The sequence below is a fragment of the Volvox carteri genome (assembly GCF_000143455.1).
Source record: "Volvox carteri f. nagariensis unplaced genomic scaffold VOLCAscaffold_15, whole genome shotgun sequence".
Taxonomy (NCBI): domain Eukaryota; kingdom Viridiplantae; phylum Chlorophyta; class Chlorophyceae; order Chlamydomonadales; family Volvocaceae; genus Volvox; species Volvox carteri.
Window position 1 is genome coordinate 344,007 of NW_003307558.1, and position 18,593 is coordinate 362,599.

At 56.0% G+C, this 18,593-nt stretch overlaps 3 protein-coding genes across 3 annotated transcripts in view; all 3 read left to right on the forward strand.

The window, feature by feature from the left end:
- The window catches only part of ttlB (tubulin tyrosine ligase), a gene marked incomplete at both ends in the record, with an annotated part of 14,901 nt that extends 13,384 nt beyond the window's left edge, over nucleotides 1-1,517 (forward strand). Inside the window, 4 exons of the mRNA XM_002949548.1 lie at nucleotides 61-236; nucleotides 589-746; nucleotides 1,022-1,090; nucleotides 1,413-1,517. Coding sequence (XP_002949594.1) covers nucleotides 61-236; nucleotides 589-746; nucleotides 1,022-1,090; nucleotides 1,413-1,517 — 508 coding nt within the window. The remainder of the gene's footprint in view (nucleotides 1-60; nucleotides 237-588; nucleotides 747-1,021; nucleotides 1,091-1,412) is intronic.
- Nucleotides 1,518-3,841: 2,324 nt separating this feature from the next.
- Nucleotides 3,842-4,324, forward strand: myb12 (transcription factor Myb12; the record flags this gene model as incomplete). Its single annotated transcript, XM_002949549.1, has 3 exons — nucleotides 3,842-3,964; nucleotides 4,038-4,100; nucleotides 4,220-4,324. The coding sequence occupies 3 exons, from the start codon at nucleotides 3,842-3,844 to the stop codon at nucleotides 4,322-4,324; spliced, it is 291 nt and encodes a 96-aa protein (XP_002949595.1).
- Nucleotides 4,325-13,387: 9,063 nt separating this feature from the next.
- VOLCADRAFT_104357 (uncharacterized protein) lies at nucleotides 13,388-18,449 on the forward strand (the record flags this gene model as incomplete). The annotated part of the gene is made up of 5 exons (XM_002949550.1): nucleotides 13,388-13,817; nucleotides 14,212-14,531; nucleotides 15,205-15,322; nucleotides 15,930-16,018; nucleotides 18,423-18,449. 5 exons carry the CDS (start codon nucleotides 13,388-13,390, stop codon nucleotides 18,447-18,449), a joined length of 984 nt encoding a protein of 327 aa, XP_002949596.1.
- Between the last annotated feature and the right edge of the window lie 144 nt (nucleotides 18,450-18,593).

An 18,593-nucleotide genomic window follows, 5' to 3' on the forward strand; every position in this document is an offset into this window, starting at 1 on the left:
TAAGTCCCATGATGGCCGCCCCGCCCCGCCCCGCCCCGCCCCGCCCCGCTCGTCTTGCAGCTCCGGTTTCGCCCGCTTCACCAACATGCGGTACAGCACCAAGAAGGAGGACATCACCAACACCTACGTGCACCTGACCAATGTGGCCATTCAGAAGCATGCGCCGAATTTCGACGCACAGAAGGGACTCAAGTGGTCCATTCGCAGCCTCAGGACCTACATCACCACGAAACATGGTGTGTATGTGCGTGTATGTACGTGCCTGTGTATGTGCGTGTGTATGTGCGTGTGTATGTGCGTGTGTACGTGCCTGTGTATGTGCGTGTGTGAAAGGTGGGATGGGGTGGAGTGGGAGCGCGGGTGGAGAGGAGGGGAGTCCGTCCGATAGGAGAAGACCGAAGAAGAAAAAACGGCTGATTGCCGCCCCACATCCAACCACTAGGTGAGGGCGGGCGGGGAGGTGGGGGCTCCGTCCGACAGGAGATGGGGCTGCCACCACATAGCCGTACACACGTAATACACACCACGATGACCATCACCGGACGGGCGCGGCGCCTCCCCCCACCCCCACCCCCACCCCCACCCCAGGTGCGGAGGCCGCCGCGGAGCTGTTTCACGCCATCCAGAACATCATCATTCGCGCGCTGCTTGCGGTGCAGCCCGCCATGATCAACGACAAGCACTGCTTCGAGCTGTACGGCTATGACGTCATGATAGACTCCAACCTAAAGCCCTGGCTCATCGAGGTGCGAGGTAGAGGGGGGAGCGACAGTATGCATATGCATTATTTCCAGGGGCCGTTGGGACATGGGGTCGATGGCGGGGTCACCCGGCGGGACGAAGGACGAGCCCTGGCCCCTACCAGCGGCAGGATACCCTGCACGTGCAGCCTAATCCTCATCCTCCACCTCCGCCTCCGCCCCGTGCTATATCACCACCCCCAAGGGCCCACCCCCACCTTCCCGGTATCCCCCACGCCTGTTCGTGGTGTGTTTCGTGGTGTGTTTGTGTCGACGCGCAGGTGAATGCCTCCCCCTCCCTCACCGCCAGTGACAAGACAGACTGGGTCCTTAAAACAGCCATGTTGGAGGTACGGCACAGGCGGGTGGTGGAGTAGGGAGTTGGGTTTGCGGGTAGTAGGGGGTGTGCCCGGGGGGGGTGGGAAGTGTTCCCGGGGCATGGGAGGGTTCCAGACGCAGTGAACAAGTGTGTCTTGACATCGTCTTTATCTTCCGTCCAGGATGACCGACGGGCCCCGTGGAGGAGTTGTGTGTGTATGTGGGGGGGGGGAGTTACATGGACGACCTGAGGCGCCCAGAGACCCCTCACCTCCCACCTGCTCTACTGCAATTGCTATGGCTACTGCTATGGCTGCTACTGCTGCTGCTGCTGCTGCTGCCCTTTCATCTTAGGATTTGCTTGACATTGTGGACTTGGAGGGTAAGCGGGAGCCCGGCAAGGTGGAGCTGCGGATGGGCGGGTTCGACCTTATCTGGGATGGAGGCCCCGTCCTGAGGTTTGACCGGCCCACATCGCTACCCAGGCGCGTAGTGGGGGTGGGTGGTAGGGGCTGGGTGCATGCGGCAATAGGGTGGGATGGAAGTCAGACACTGAAAATAAGGGGCCACACTAGTACATAGCAGTGCGCAAACTGTACATACCAGTACATTACCAGCGCACAACAGTACATACACAGTGCACACCAGCACACACGCACAAGCTCATCTTAAACAATACACATTCACCGCAAGTTTCGGACAACGGCTAGCAAACCCCTCTTTCCCTCTCTCACCCATACACACCGATACCCCTGCATGCCCCTCTTTCCTTCACACACCCCCATACCCTCCATCCCCATTTCCCCCCCTGTACCCCAACCTCCATGTAGCATGTTGGGCTGCTACAACGAGCGGGACCGCAACCAGCTGCGGATTTACAAGAGGACGGGACCTCCGGACAGCGGCCGGGAGCTGCGGGGGGCCAAGGGGGGCGCCAAGGAGGGGGGGGGAGCAGCGGCCGCCGGGGGGCCTGCAGCAGGGGGATGTGGGCCCGGCGGGGCGAGCCAGATACAGCAGCAAATGGGGCAGTGGGCGGTTAACAACAACAACAACAACATTAATAATATTACCAATATTACTACTAATAATAACGTTTATTAGGTGTATAGAAGGGTGGGGTTTGGGGTTGCAGAGCATGGCGACATGGCAGCGCCGGGGTGAATCAGTAATCGCATCATGACGTCACTTGAGCCCATCGTGATGAGGGTGATGATGATGAGGGTGATGATGATGATGATGATGATGACGATGATGATGATGATGATGATGATGATGATGATGATGATGATGATGGTGGTGGTGAGTCCACACGCGGGATGAGCTAGAGCTGAGCGGACCTGCGGCGTGATCTTTTCGTGGGGATGAGGTGATACAGTTGCATGGGTATGCACTTGTATACACATGTATGTATGTATGTATGTATGTATGTATGTATGTATGTATGTATGTATGTATGTATGTATGTATGTATGTATGTATGTATGTATGTATGCATGTATGTATGTATGTATGTATGTATGTATGTATACGTTGGGTGGTTTTTAGAGGGACGGGTTTAGTGGCTGCTTGTTGTGGCGTGTTGTGAGTCCCATGTCGCACCCCTTCGACACCTGGGTCGGGGGGCGCAGGCGCCTCCTCGCCTCGCCTCGCCTCGGCTGCACCTGCACCTGGACCTGCCCCCTTCCCTTCGGACTTTCCGGGGGCGTGTGGGTCGGCGGGGGGGGGGAGGGAGGTGTCGCGTGGTGATACTGGTTTTGGCGACTGTCTGGTCTTTCCTGGGCTTTTGGATGGTGGTGTAGTAGAGGTGGTTGTGGTGGTGTGTGTAGCATGAGGGCCGAGGGGGTCACCAGCATTTCGGCGACTTCCTGAGGGGCTGCTCTTCCTGCCGTGTGCAACGCTTGTGCATGTTCTCATATGCGATTGTGATTGTCGAGGGATGCATTATAGGTGATGGTGATGGTGGCAGCTGCGTAATGGCTGTGCTACAGCCTCCTTATTGGCGTCTTCTTCCTGGCATCGGTCGGTGTGATGGCACCGGCGATAGACACAACAACGCTGGATTGCGGGCTAACCCGAAAATATGTAATTATTGTTTTCCGCTGTTTTTTTGTTTTGGGGGTGGGTGGGAGAATTCGCCGGTCTGGCATTGGATGGGGCTGTGCTGGCTTTGGAAGCTGGTTCTATGCCGTCCTGTATGCGAGACGCAGTGTTGGCAACCAGACGCAGCAACGAGTTGTGTAGGGGTATAGCAGTAACAGGCAAGCTACCTCTCGCATGAAGGAGTGTTAGATACATTAGTCCATTAAAAATACTTTTGCCTTGGTGTAATTCAAGAGCGGCTGTGGAACGGTTCTATTATACTGGGGAGGCTGATTGGGAAGGTAGACGATGCTGGCAAGGCTCTCCTTAGCCATGAAAATAGAGCCCATGCCTGGAATAGTCTGCATATAACGGAAAAAAAGAAGTCATAAGCTGTGGCTGCAAGGTTCAGATCGACATGTTCACGGTTTTATTTGAAGCTGCTGTGCACTTACCAATTACGACATGAGCTCGCAGCGCTCGCCATCATTAAGCAGGCACATTGTCAGAAATTATCTAAAAGTGAGACCTTACACGTTTGTAGGTGGGAACATTGCTATGTAGGCTGCGGGTAGTGTTGGGGTAGCTGAGCAGCTACGCGGCTGGACAGGAATCTTCCATGTTCCCACTGCTTCTTGTCAAGATTTTTTGATAAGCATAACCTAGATTACATATCTATATTGTTTATTCATTCATACATCAACATGGCATTGAAAACGGCATGGACAGAAAGCGAGGACGCGCTCCTGCGGCAGCTCGTGGAAGAAAAAGGGCCTAAGAATTGGGGTCTAATAGCTGCGCAAATTAAGACGAAAAGCGGCAAGCAGGTTCGTGCTTCACACCCCGCGGCCTTCTGCCCGTTTGACGATACCGTAAGGAGGCATTTGTCGCGCGATGCAGTGTCGGCGCCGCTGGACAAACTTTTTAAATGCAGATTTGAAAACTGGAGGCTGGACTCCCCAGGTGCGCGTCGATTGCCAGTATGGATCCGAGGCAGGACCAACCTGCCATGGAAAACGTCGCTCGAAACGGCGCCTGTTTTTAATAATCAAAGACTAACTAATCTTTATTTTCGCTTCCAGGAGGATAATATCCTGATGGAGGGCCACAAAATGCATGGCAACAAGTGGACCGAAATTGCCAAAATGGTGGGCGGCAGGACGGATAATGCGGTAAAAAACAGGTGATCAAAGGAATCTAACCTCCTCATCCTGTCCAGTATAAAAGTATGAAAGTCAATAATGACGTGCCGCGTGCCTAGCGATGTATCATCTACCATCCGAAGAGTGGCTGCCGTCGCGAACCGTTCGGCAACTTGTCCAACGACCACCATCACCACCCGCCGAACAGCTCGCTTGTGAACACAAGCTGCCGCACACAACACCTCCTCCCATGGCTCCCCGCCCGCCTGTTTGGCAACTCATCGCTGTGTAATTTCACCGCCTCCCTCATCCCCACCAACCCCCAATCCCCACCGCGTCCAACCCCCAAACCACTGCCTATTGCCTCCCGCGTTCACAACCTGCGAAGATTCGCCGCAATCTCCAAGCGCTTCCGGGCGCAATCTTCCTTAAAGCCCGACCCGTCTACGTGCGGCGGCTCCCGGAAGCGCTGCCGCCCAGAAAACACCGGCGAAGACGCGGCTCCAGGTGCCCCAGCAGCGAGAGACGACCTCCACGACTTAGACTGCGGCGACAGAGCCGCACGCAGGGCCGCCGTGGTGGCCAGTAGCAGCGTCGTCGCGGCCGCCTTTGCAGCTGCCTTCCCCGGGAGCCCACAAACACCCCAACGACGGCATTCCGCCGCTGCTGGCGCAACCACCACTGGCGCTTCATTCTCACACTGCTTTAACGCCGCCAGCGGCGGCGGCGCCACCGCCGCCCATCTGGCCCGGCCTAGGAGTGTTAGCGAAACATATTTGCACATGCCGAGTTCACAGGTGTCGGCGGCGGCGGCGGCGGCGGCGACGACGACATGTGCGCAGGTGCACTCGCGGTGGCCTGCCCTGTTGCACACGCCTACGCGACACGTGTCTTGTGCAGAGGTGGGAGTTCACCGAAGTCCCACCCCGAGCTGCGGCCTCGACGGTCCCCAACAACTGCAGAGGCACCCCACGCCCCAAGTCGCGCCAAGAACGCTGTCACAACCACAGTTGCTGCAAAGCGCGAGCTTTGCTGTCGATTTAGGTGCTCAGGGCCGACTGGCACCGAGCCTTGCACAGACACCGTCGTGGCGCCAGCCGCAGCTGCAACACCACTACCAGCAACAATCACAGCCACAGCTGCCGCCGCCGCCACCGCAGCACCCGCTCCCCTGCTCATCTCCCACCTATTCGCACTCTTTTCCTCAACCGCATCCGCATCAACACACACACGCCAACCCGAACCCTAGGGCACACGCTCCGAATCAGTTCAGTCTGCCGCCATCAAGAATGCTGCCCCCGCCTGGATGTGCGCAGCAGCAGTTGCAGCTGCAGCCAACAACGGGGAACGGTGCGCCGTGGCCTAGTCCTGTGTTTTCGCCGCCACCCGGTGGCAGCGGGAGGGACGTCATCACTGCGAACGGTGGTGGCGGCGGCGGCGGTGGCCTGCGCGGCACCAGCGGCGCCAGCGCCGTCACCGGCAGGTTGGGCGTCTGGGAGGTCTGCAGCGGCGGCGGCGGCGGCAGCGGCGGTGTATCGCACAGTGAGGCAACGCCGCGTAGTGTACGACCTGGGTGGCCGTACACGCCATCGTCAGCATCGCCGCTGCCGACAGCGCCGGGTAGTCGTGCTGATGCGGCCCGGAACCAAGGGCTGCTGCCGCGGCTGCTTGCGGCAGACGCGACGCTTCCCATAACCCCCGGTCCTGCCACCGTGAGCAGCTGCAGCAGCTACGGGGGCTGCAGCGGCGGGGCTGCAATTGGACTCGCGCATCCGGAACTGCCGCTGCGCAGAAGCTTCCCGCCGCCGCCGCCGCCGCCGCCGCAGCAGCAGCAGCAGCAGGAGATTCAGCCGCCACAGCAGCATGTGCTGCAAATGCGAACAGCTGAATTGCGACCGGAACAGCAACCCCAGCAGCAACATCTAGTCATGCAAGGACCCGAGCAACAGCCGCAGCTGTCACACCGATTACAGCCGCCACGGCAGCTCGCTGCAGCAGCTGCTATGCAGGACTGGCCGATGGACGGCACCATGCCCCGCCAGGGCTCTGTCCTTCAGTACGGAAAGAAGAGCGAGAAGGTTCACGTTGGCGGAGGGGAGCCTGACGGCGGCGACACCAGCCGCAGCCTCACGTCCCGCTGGGCACCACCAAAGCGCCTGGCACTCAGCCTCTTCATTCCCAACGACCCCAGGGAGGTTGAGCCCAGCGATTTGCGGCATCCGCCGTTCGCGGCCGCGACGGTGCCCATGCAGCCGCCGTCGTCGTCGTCGCCCGCGCCCTTACGAAAGGCTGCTAACGGATCTCCATGCCACATGGACAGCCAAACGTACCACCCTCCCTTACAAGTAGTGGCGGAGGCCAACAAGCTGGCGGATATCGCAGCCGCGGAGGCGGCAGTGGTGACGACTGTTAGGGACCAGGGTTCGAGCCCCGGGACGGGAGCCGCTGGCGTTGCTGGCTCCAGCTCTAAGTGGCCGTGGGCGCCGCTGAAGTGGCTTTCCCTCAACACCGGCGTACCTGACGGCCGCGTGTCCACCGACTCCTGTTGTAACCAACCGCCGGCTTCGTCGACGGTGGCGGCAGCGGCGGCGGCGGCGGCAGCACCAGCGGCGGCGCCGTCGCTGCCATGGGGGTCCATGGCTACAACGCCACTGGGTCGGGAGCCAAGGCTGCCATCCCCATCAGGGGCGCGTGGATCCAAACAGACGGAAGGCGTCCTTAGCGGGGCCGCAGGGGGGCAGTCGGCTAGCCCTAGGGATGCGGCGGCAGCCGCCGTAAGCAGCCGCGTCAGCGTCCGCGGCGGCGGCGGAGCCGGCGGCGGCATGGGTAGCCCCCGTCACGCATGGCTGCCGCCAAAGCGGCTACCCCTCCGCATACACATCCCGGAGGATCCAGGTACGCAGGATCGAGGCAACGAGCGGCAGTCGCCGTCACGTCGTCAGCCGCCGCCGCCACAGACGGCGCCACAGTCGCCGTCGCGTTCACCGCCGCCGTCACCGCGGCCGTCGCCGTCACCGTCAGCTGCGCGGCGGCAAGCCCTGACTGAATCGCCGTTTGGCGTCATATGCCCAGAAGGTCGTTCGTTGTTAGAGGTGAGTGGAATGTTCCTCACCTTGGCGAGGGCCCTTTCGATACCTTGGAGCTGATACTGTTGCCGGTTTTCAGTTTTCAGTTGTGGGTTATCAGTTGTGTAGTTATCATCTCATTATAATCTTACCGAGTTCAGGTTTTGCGTACGCGCTATTCGGATATGCCGTCTGGTAGAAAGTCAGGCGCGTCACCACTGCCATCACCGGGGTTCGATATCCTACACGGGTCGTGCCGTGGTAGTGCTGGTGGTGCATCCTCATGCGGGTGGCAGATTTCCTTTTCCTCCCCGGTCAAGGAGGGACTGTTGGGGCTTATCGGTGTGTACGGACCCCGGACTCATAGTGTCGTTCAAATGTGAAACTCAAAAAAGATTAATCTAAAGTACACCCAGGAATTCGTTTATAGCACACGCGGGCGGCCATAGTGACACCAGGTGCTTTTTCCCAACGCCATATCGATTTTCAAACAGTAACAAAATGTGTGTGGAGAAGGTGTGACATTCCTTTATCCCACATGCACCGTACATCGTACACCGTACACCGTACATCGTACACCGTACATCGTACAGGACGTCTTCACTCCGTGTGAGCTGGCCTTCGCGCACGACCTGCACGACACGACGCTGCCGCCATGGCCGCGGCGGCGGCCGCCACCTCTGTGGGCCGGATCCCAACTCAAGTACGGCAGTCATACCGGTGCGGCTGCTGATAAACAGGCCGACGGCCACGAGGTCGACGTTGAGGAAAAGTACGGCATGAAAAGCAGTGGTTACGGCTCTGGTCAAGACCGCAAAGCCGACGAGATGAATTGGCGAGACGGGAGCGAGGTTGTTCTCGTCAGCTCCCCCTCGGGTGCTGGGCGGCATGTCCTCAGTCCGTCACACTTTTTCGAGCCACCGGGGTCCATAACCAGCGCCGCAACCGCAACAACCCTTCCTGCAACTACCAGCACACAAGCAGCCGCAGCCACTAAACATTCCGTGAGCGGGACTGCGGCTGCGGCTGCTGCTACAGCTGCTGCCACGGCCACGGCCGCCGCCACGGCTACTCGCCGCCATCGTAGCGGCGATGGCAGCAGCGGCCAGCAGCGGTGCGAGATCCGGAGCCCGTTGTTACCCCGGAGGCGGGAGGAACACTTCCCTCTGTCGCCAGAAAGCACGCCAGCGGAATACAGGGAGGTACTTCCTTGGTTCTCGTACGACGATGCTGGCGGCGGCGGCGTCAACGTCGATGATGATAGCGGGAACGGTCAGCGGGTTCCCACTCCTACCGGCACATCGGCGCGCAGCAGCACGGCGATGCCTCGCCGTGGCGGCGGCGGCGGCGGCGGCGCCGCCGCCGCCAAAGCCACTCCAACTCGGCCTACCGTTGACAGCATCGGCGACGGCGACAGCGGCGACGGCGGCGACGGCGGCGCTGGGCAAAGTATGTGCTACAGCGAGGCCCTGGGTGACCATCCATCCTCGTCGCCGGCTGGGGCCTTGCTTTGTATGTTTGCAACGGGCCTTACGCCCAAGGCCTTGGGTCGGAGCTCTCGAAGTCCCAGGCTTTGGGAGACCAGCTGTCTGGGCAGTACGTTTAGTTGCAGCCCTAGATGAAGCCATCTGGCTGCGGGGGTGAAGAGGGAAAATCCTGAAGTTACTTGGCGCTAATGAAGGGGGCACCAAATGGGAAAGACTGGCGGTGATAGGTTGCGTTCTAACGGAGCTGGGGGGGTTTGAGCAAATCAACTTTTCCTGGGCACATAAACCTACTAGCTGTGTATTCATATACGTATATTTGTATATCTATATTAATATGTATGCATGTATGCAAATATGTGTTTTAGGGATTTACGAGAAGTGAGAAGTGTCTCCAGCCAGTACGGCAGGCAAAGCGCAATTACGAGCAACTCAGGAAGAAGATTGGAAGTGCGCGCGCGCTTGTGCTTTGTAGGTTGTGGGAGGGGGAGAGAGCGGGAGGGAAAGGGGGATTCCGTGTTCCTACGGTTGCGAGGGGAGGCGCGAATTAGGAGGCTTTGTAGGCAGGTAGGTAGGGAGGTAGGGGGAGGAAGGCAGGTAGGGAGAGGTAGGCTTCCTGCAGATTCTCGGAATTATACTTGTGGAAAAGTGCTCTGGGTGCTCTGTGATGATCTTGTCCAGCCGATCATGAAGACCACCGAGGTAGTGACAGTCGATGGTGGGTGCAAGTGCACGGAGGGCTCGGGGGCCCCAGCGAGACGAGGAGCGCCCTGATGGTCGATTAGGGGCGACGTCAAAGACATAGCCTATTTAGGCCATGTATCCACTCAAGGCCTCGATGGCCTCTTATATTATTTATTATATAAAAAACACTACATTTAAATACTGAGCCATGTGTGAAAAGAACTCGGGCGATTAACATCGTTGGCTTCGCTGGTCGACGTGCTGGTCATTTCAAACTGTAGCTGGATGGAGATACATGTACGGCACGGATTGGTGAGCTTCACGTTAAATTCATGTGCCGCCGCGCAGTGCACGGAGGCTTGGGTAGTCTATCTGCGGGTTGGGCGTCTTGGTGCCAGGTGCTAGGTGACACGGGTGCTGTTGTAGCTAGCTGGCCGCCGCTGAAAAGGTGGACGCGCTTAGCGCGTATCTGTAGACGTAGATGTGTGCCGTACTACATACCAGCTACTACAGGTGCCGACGTAAGGGCCGCTCCCTTTGCGGCCTCTATCCGGCCCCCAACCTCACTTTGTGGGCCCTTCTGCCGGTCTCCTCTCAGAAGTGATTAGATGATAGGTGTGTTCCTTTATTTCTAAGAAGTTTGTTTAACAATTGTGAACTATCCGAGCAAGGAAGTGGCCTAGGGGTTTTCTCGGGGCCCCTGTCCGGGGCGCTGGCACTGGGTGGGGCTGGTGCTCTGCTACCTTTTCTGCTGCGGGCGCCGCCTTGGTCGCCACTACGGCTTGTTGCTGGTGTGCGAGTGGCCGCACTGCTCAGGTGGTTAGGTGGTTAGGTGGGTCGGTGGGTGGGGCCTCCCGTGTGTAAGGACCTTCATTAATTCATAGGTTTTTTTATGTATACATACATCATAATACATACATACAGATATTTATATGCGCAGCGTGAAGTCCGTTTTTGATTTGCACCAGAGCCGAGCCGCACTGCCTAAAGACGCGCCATATGTAGGCGCGGTGAGGATTGGGAGGCGGACACACGGTGAGTGTACCTGCGTGTGCACGCCGGCGTGGTGACCAGCGACTGGATAATTATCTAGATTGCGCGCCGGAGTTGCCTATCACTGCCATCACTTAGGATTGGCCGGCTTTGGTCGACGACGTCGAGGTGGAGGACGTGGTGAGCCGTACGTTCGATGTACGGACCGTACACGCGTCAATCGCATTCGCGTTTTTCCTGGGAACGACCTCCATCAACATATCTTATATACCTTTCTGCTGCTCACTTGGATTTGTGTCGAGGAGCAGAGGCGCTAGGTATGATGAGCGATTAGCAGCAGAGTGATCCTGGCGGCGGTGACGGTGACAGTGGTCCATCCGGGGTGGGGGGGTTTGGGGGTGGGGGTGGGAGAAGGGGGGAAAGAGGGATGTGGGGTGTGGGGGGGTGGGGGGCGGGGGGATGTAAACAGGTAGTAAAATCACCAAACAGGAGGCGGGGGTACAACTCTTACAGTGTACTTGTCGTGAATCCCGTGCGAGAGGGCTCACTTGGGGCTTGTATGTACTATGTATGTAGTAAACCAAGTATGTGTGGGTTTTAGGGTTTCGCCTACCGGGTCATTGGGGATACAGGCCAATCGTACACTCGACAGTGCCGTACTGATAAACCCACACGGAGTTGAGCTGGATTACAGTATATGAAACGTGCGTGCTCGTCCGCGTCGGTTTCATGGGAGTGGGAGGCCGAGGCGAGCTCAGTGGATTTACGCGGGACCGAAGGGTCGGTTCTAAGGGATGGAGGAAAAACCTTTTGTTCTGCTGGTTCGTGTGTATGATGTGTGAAACAGGGGGCCATATCTTCGCCCGTGGCAGCTACCCTGCGAAACCCTGCCTTCCCCGGTATTTCGGGGCACCCTCATCCAGTCACCCTAGTCAACTTCTCAGTGGACCGCCTAGGTTCCGCACCCACCACCAGCATCCAACAGAATCCGCCGGATCGACGGCGGCTCTACTCCATTCCTGGTCAGCTCGCAAGTCAACTTTATCCCAGGTCACCACCGTCCATCGACTAGGGACAATCTACCTTCCACCATCGGAAGGATGTTCGACCCTGACAGGTCTCGATCCCGGGATGTATGTATGTAGACATGTATGTATATACTACGTTAGGTGAAAAGAGGCGTGCTGTACGCGTTGTTGTTTCTATGTGTTCATAGCTTCTTGTGTGTGTGTGTGGCTGTGAATCTATGTATGTATGTATGTGTGTGTACACTGTTGTCTTGTACAGTTGCATCCCGGGTGTGCTGGTGTGTGTGCGCACGTGCAGGGGGCAACAAAGTGGCCCCAAGTGGCCGAAATGGCACAATCGAGAGTCCAAACAAAATGCTGCGCAGCGGTGGATAGGGGGTCTCACATGGCAATGGGCCGTATACATGCGTTTCATGCCAAAAACCACACACGGTTGTGTATGTGTAAGTAAGAGCGAGCTATCTGTGTAATCCCATTTACAACACCTGTCGCAGATGCGAGGTCCTGCTACGACCATGCCACTCTTTTATGAATCAATGCCCCAAGTATATCATCATTCGGCCCATCACTCAGATATTCCCGCCGAAATTGTTACTGGGAATGGTGCTGCTGTCGGTTCTGCTGCTGCCGCTGCTGCCCCAGCTGCTACTGCCAGTGGTGGTGGTGGTGATATTGGGGATGCTGCCATATTGCCCCGTAGAGTAGCTGACACATGTTTGGAGGTCAGTACGCCAGGGGGTTGGCTGGCGTTGGTCGATGCTAAGTGGCCCAGATCCCGATCACTCAAACCTCATTGGGTTACATTGGAATGTTCAGTATTGCTCGAGAGCTTCCAGCCAAGACTGGAATGCGGTCGTTTTGTTTTGCAAGGTCTGCTTGATCACATTCACTGCGAGGTGATGCGCTCCGCTGCGCTATCGCGGGTTAGAGTTAGCGTTAGGGTTATGATTTATTATTTGCTGACAGGTCTTATCAGCTGACCGCATTAAGAGGAACGTTAGGGAGGTGTTGCTTAGTTTTAGGTTTACAAGATGCCGCACTCTTGTGTCCTGTAAATCTGCCAACTGACCCCTGGACACACACAACATCCCATAAAATGATACAAACCAACTGTATATTTATAACTTTTACGACACAAAGCTCTTGGGCATCATCATGGTATCCGCGCAAGCCGATGTACTACTGGAGACACCAATAATTGCAAAGTCTGGATGGATAACCTTTGCAACACCGTGTAAAATTCCCTTAAAAGCACTTTATCTGACACGAGCCAGTAGACATATACCTGCAGCGGTCCAAGCGATGTTGTCCCGCGACGCTGTAGCACTGCCAAATCGCCTCTGCGCCGGTGACTGGGCCATGAAACAGCTTCAGTATGAGAACATGTATATTTTGTATCACTCTTCGTAAAGATCCCAGCAAATGCTGACAGGAACTTAACTTTGGGTCATCCGTTAAAGATGCCCCCATCCATCATTCGCAAGAGGCCTGTAGGCGCGCCACAAAAAAATGTACATTGAAATACTCATAATAATCAGGCATATGCCTGATCTGGTGGACGCACTAAGACTCGTGTGCCTGCCAAGTTACGGCCGAACCAGGAAACCCATTTTCCTTATGAACTCATTTCGTTATTTCTATCATCAGGTGCTTTTATAATTTTAGGCAGAACTATTGTACTCCATTGAACCTAGGCTGCAATTACCTCGACGGAAAGTCAGTCACCTTCACTCGAGCGCAACAGCCTCGAACTGAATCAACCGAATCCTTCCGGCAAAAGGGGCGTCCGATTCTATTTAAAAGACCCACTGCCGCATGTGCTCAGATCCAAGTAATCATATATCATATCAAATCATGGATTCCAAGCGTGCCCTTTGCCAAATCCAGCTGGCCTGCACTCTGGGTTTCCTAATTGCGCTGTCCTGCCAAACAGCGCACGCAGCCATCGCTGGCATACCCAATGTCGCAATTTACATGAGCTCAGCAAATGGGGTTCTAGACCTTACATGGGACGCGAGTCCGCACAGCCTTGAGCTTCAACTTCGCGGCCTTGGCTTTGTTGTCAAGGCCGCCGATGATGGACAGCCCAACCTGACCGGCAACGACGCCCCAGACGCGTATGTGATCCCATACCAGAACGGTAACACGTTTTATGTCTCCGCTGAGGATATGCGTGAGGTCGCATCTTACGTTGCCGCCGGTGGGCTCGTCATCCTGCTTGATGCCGCGAGCGGCGACGGGGCCGCGCTCCGCGATTTTGTATCTCAGGCTCTTAGTCTTCAAGGTAAATACTTATTACTGATAGCATAGTATCTGGGACCGACCCATTTAGGAAAAGAAAAGCATTGTTCCCGGGCAGCGCAACAATGTCCCGAATCTGCGCAAAACGCAACATACCTCCTTTCTCCTATGTCCCCAAACATGTTTCTAGCTGCAACGCAATAAACTAAGATTATTAAAGTTGTGGGACACCTCGCATCTCGGCGAGTTGGACAGAACCTTCAGGGACCTTCAGGACGGCTGCCAAGAGCCCTTAAAAACAAAATTCTGCATCGACCTTCCGCCGCGCACCGCAACCCAAATATATAACTGCACAATCAACAATATCTCGTCTCCTCTACAAACATTTGGTGTCGTCTAATTATTTACGTGGCCCCACGTCGCCAATCTATCCGCAGGCGACTGGTACCTTTGCAAACGGGCTGTCAAACCCAAATCGTCTACCAAGCGTTTCGTGTTGAGCCGCCTGGGGGACAGCCTCGCGCTCACCGACTGGGCCCCATCGTTCCTACCCGACGCTGGCCCCAACGCGGCGGCGGCGGCGATTGAGGGTGCTGCCAGTGCCGCCGTCGCTGCCGTTGCTGCGGCCCGGTGGCCTTCCCGTCTGGAGGACTCACGCGCCGTCGACACGCTGACGCCTTGCGTGCACGAGGACTATGCCATGATTACTCGGCCCTTGTACACGGTCAAAGGGGAGGAAATGCAGGTGGCTGCCCAAGTAAGATGTTGCCTCGCGTTCGCTATGCAAAATACTTCGATCATCATTCCATTAGTAGTAAATGAATGTTTAAATGAATGTTTAAATAATTCAAGTAATTTAAATGAAAAGTATATTTTGAATTTGGATGCCAGGTCATGGATGTTGGTAGCCAAGATGCACAACCTTCCGACGCTCTATACCTCTGCATTATCGAACCGCTACAGCTGCGATGCCGTTATGATATTCACAATCAGCGGAAAGGTCGTGACCCTTAAATGAAACCTAGTACAGTGATGCGCTTACGAATCGACAGCATGTTAAGAATATTATCGCGCGGCATTCGCACCAGGTGTGGTGTAGCCCCCGGCCCCTGGTGGAAAGACACACGACCGGTCTTCCGTACAGCGGATTGCGTACGAATCATAGCAATACACGTGCAACATGACATGATGTGCCCCGATCTTTCCCCATCCCTCACACCCGAGCACCAAGGGACACCAAACGGGGCACAAAGGGGCGAAGGAGGAAAAACGCAACAACGCATCCAAACAGGCATCTGTATGAGGACTTAGGGTTCTAGAGTTTCAGGATTCCAGGTTCTGGTGAACTCCTCCTTTGACCCGTGCCCTCAGTCTCTATTGTGCATTTGCTTAAACCGCCACCGTCGCCGTACACCATCTTCTGCACGCAGGCGTTCGGCAAGGTCGGCAGCCCTGGCGCCGTGGTGTGGCTCGGTTACAGCTGGAAGGACGGGCCCCAGCCGCAATGGGGCGCGCTGCTGAAGAAGCTCATCACCGACTTCGAATCAGGTGAGGCTCGGGTCCCGACGGGGCGCCTGGGGAGGTGAGGGCTGCAGGAGTCTGGAAGTACGGGCTTGTGTGCGGGAGTGGGGATGAGATGGGCTGAAAAGGGGGGAAAGCGGCGGGTGTGTGGGTGCGGGTGTGCGAATGGTCTTGCAAACGCGAGACCGGCAAATGCGGGCGAGGTGAAGTGAGATGTGACTCAAGAACTGAGGAAGCAGCCCGGGAAGCCAGAAGGGCCTTGTTCGGAGTGTTACAAGGTGGATGGTTTCGGGGCCATGCGTACATTTAAATTCTTGTCTAGAGGATTGGACGGCAAGGAACTAGTTGTGTCGCAGAGTCGCCGATTTTTAAGTGTTGCATGCAGCTGCCCACGAAGGGTTTAGCAAGGTTAATAAGTAGCGGCACAAGTATACACCGCCAGGACGGCATAGGCCTGACATGTCACCTGCGGCTTGCGCCCGAACCAACGAACCCCCAACTTGCAACTTTGGAAAAGTGACAAGCTGCATCGAGAGCTGCACCCCTTGGCTTTTCTTATCGCCGTACGTCCGCGTGGCCGCGGTACGACCCCCTCTCCAGCCAACCACGTGACCCGAACCCCCTGCCGGTGCAGGCGCCTACAAGACGCCGACTGAGGAGGATGCGGCCTGGGAGCCGGTGAACCAGGGCGACCGAATGGTGGAAGAGGCAGTGGAGCGAGTGGTGGAGCAGGCAGCCACGATCTCCGCAGGCCATGCCCTCGCGGACACGTTGCGCTTTCTGCTGGAGGGCCCTGGCGTCTATGGCAACGGCAATGGCAACGGCAACGGGAATGGTAACGGCAACGGTAATGGCAACGGTAATGGCAATGGTAACGGCAACGGCAACGGTAATGGGAATGGCAACGGCAATGGGAATGGCAACGGAAATGGCAACGGCAACGGTAACGGCAACGGGAATGGCAACGGCAACGGGAATGGGAATGGCAAGGGCAATGGTCAAAATGCTGCTGGCTTATCGCAGTTTGTCCGCCGCCTCCGTTCAGCTTTGTCAACCTAAGGTGGTTTGGGGGATGCCCGTGTTGATCAGCGATGGCACCTGGCGCCATCTATAGTCGTTCGTCATCGCGGCTAGGTACATAAAGGTACATAGTGATTACTGTTGATACCGGTTTGGGAATATACCGTTGCAACTGACAAGGCGTCAACAGGTTTAGCGGCGTCTTTTGTTTTACAAGCCCGTGTCAACTTAGTATTCGTAAAACAATAATCAACACTTAGGATGTTTCATAGCAGTTCTCGTAACGTTTAAGTATAGTTCCACTCCGGCTTCTACGTTGTTATGGCACTGCTTGCTAGTTCATGCATAAAGCGCGGATTCATCGTCCTCGGGCGTCTGGGCCCGTCCGCTGCAAGCGCATGTGCATCCCGAGTGGCAAGTTCATCCGTTAGTTGGTTTATGTTATAATAGTTGATAAGTTGAGGAGTTTCCGTGGAGAGGAGCGCGTTCAAACTGCATAAATGTAGTTGTTGTACGGTTAAAGCAGCGGTTAGCGCATTAAAACTGATCAGTATTTTTGCGGCGTTCGGTGCGCCGTTAGGTAGGCACATTTCACCATATTTGGGTGTACCGAATGAGGGGTTGGTCCATCCTGATGTCGACTTATGCCATAAACTTGTTCGCGAAGAAATAGCTTACATTTACAGCCCGGCGAGACACTCCGACTGAGCAGCCGCTGAAATGCATTGCACATGTGCCACTGGGGGTAAGCTCGCTCGTTCCGGAATAATTGCTGTTCTATCTTGCGTGCGTTTGGTCATGCCTACGTTCGTCAAATGTCTGGCTAGCTAGCCATGGTGAGAGCTATGGAACGCCATCAAAGGCGGTAATAGTAATGTTCGATGGCCTTTGCTTTGACTAAATATGTTTACAGCTGTCTGCGCGAGTGTTCGTGGAACCGGAAGGAGGAGAAGCTACGGTGCAGTGCAGGCACCTGTAGCCGGGCACAAGGTCCCCGTGCATTTGGTGGTACATGTTCGCGGGAAAGGTGATTGGCAAGAGATAGGTGTTGTGCACACTGCCTTAGAGGCGCAGATGACGCTTGATGTTGTTCCGCTGTCCTTGCACCAAGCCTCCCGGTAGAGTGGTTATTATAAAAAAAAGTAACGTACAGTGGTAGCATTATAGCAGAGTGGTAACTCTGAACTTATCGATTACCTGGCTCTTGCATATGTATGTATGTATATATGTATGTGTGTGTGCGCTTCCTTTGTTGGCTGCGATCTGCAGCGCTATTTGCCGTACATATGTATATATTTAGAGAGAGAGATATAACCGAAGGATGACGTGTCTGACCTTTAGATTATTGGACGGAAAGGGGGTGTCGAAGACAGGACGGAAGGCGCAATGAAAGCGGCCTAACGTGCCCGCTCTGTTTCACCTGGCTAATTAACTACACACCTGGCGCGAGCGAGCGGCCGCTTCGGTCCTTGGATGATCAGATGATATTTTTGTGGGCAAAACCCATAGCAAAACGCCAGGTGCTTTGGCTTAAAATGACTTGAAATGAGCTTTCCAAGACTCCTTACGTGCGTTATTGCTATATTATGTAACAGAGTTAATAATGGCCTCTCCTCGGCTGGCATATACAGCGCCGGCCGCCTAATTCCCTCCCTGGCGGGGGCGAGCACCCTCCTCCTCGCATGTGTGCGAGGCGGCAGCGTGTTTTTTCACATGCATCTCCCCGGATTGCCACCACAACACTGCGCCTCGCCTCCCCTCACGGACTCCTCCCCCGGAATGCTTCTTCCTCACCCAAAACCCCCCTGAAAGCGGCCACTGTTTTGATCTCCTCTTTCCGCCCTCCTTTCCTCCTCCCTCCTCATCATCATGCCATGCGCCGTTGGCCTTGAATGTTGATTTTCTGACAAACTCAGCCCTACGCTGAATCGCCCAGCAAGCCCCGCGATCGTTCTGCAAACTATCTGGTTCTCTGCACACACGGCCCTACAAGGCAAAATACAGCAAAACGAGGCCAACCCCCCAGCGCAGCGACCCCAACAGCTGCCCCAACAGCAGCTGGCGGCCCCCCCCCCCGCCCCCTTCCGCCACCAATTGCGTCGGCCAGGGTGTAGAGCCCGGGCAAAGAAGCTGAGTGGGCCGGGTGGTACAACCCTCCCTCGTGAAGCAGCAGAGCTAGGAAAACCCCCTCCAGGAAGACTTAAAGAACAAGAAACAAGAGAAAAAACCTCTCTCACTTTAAAGGATTGTGAATTTGCGATGGCCTCAGTGAGTTTCT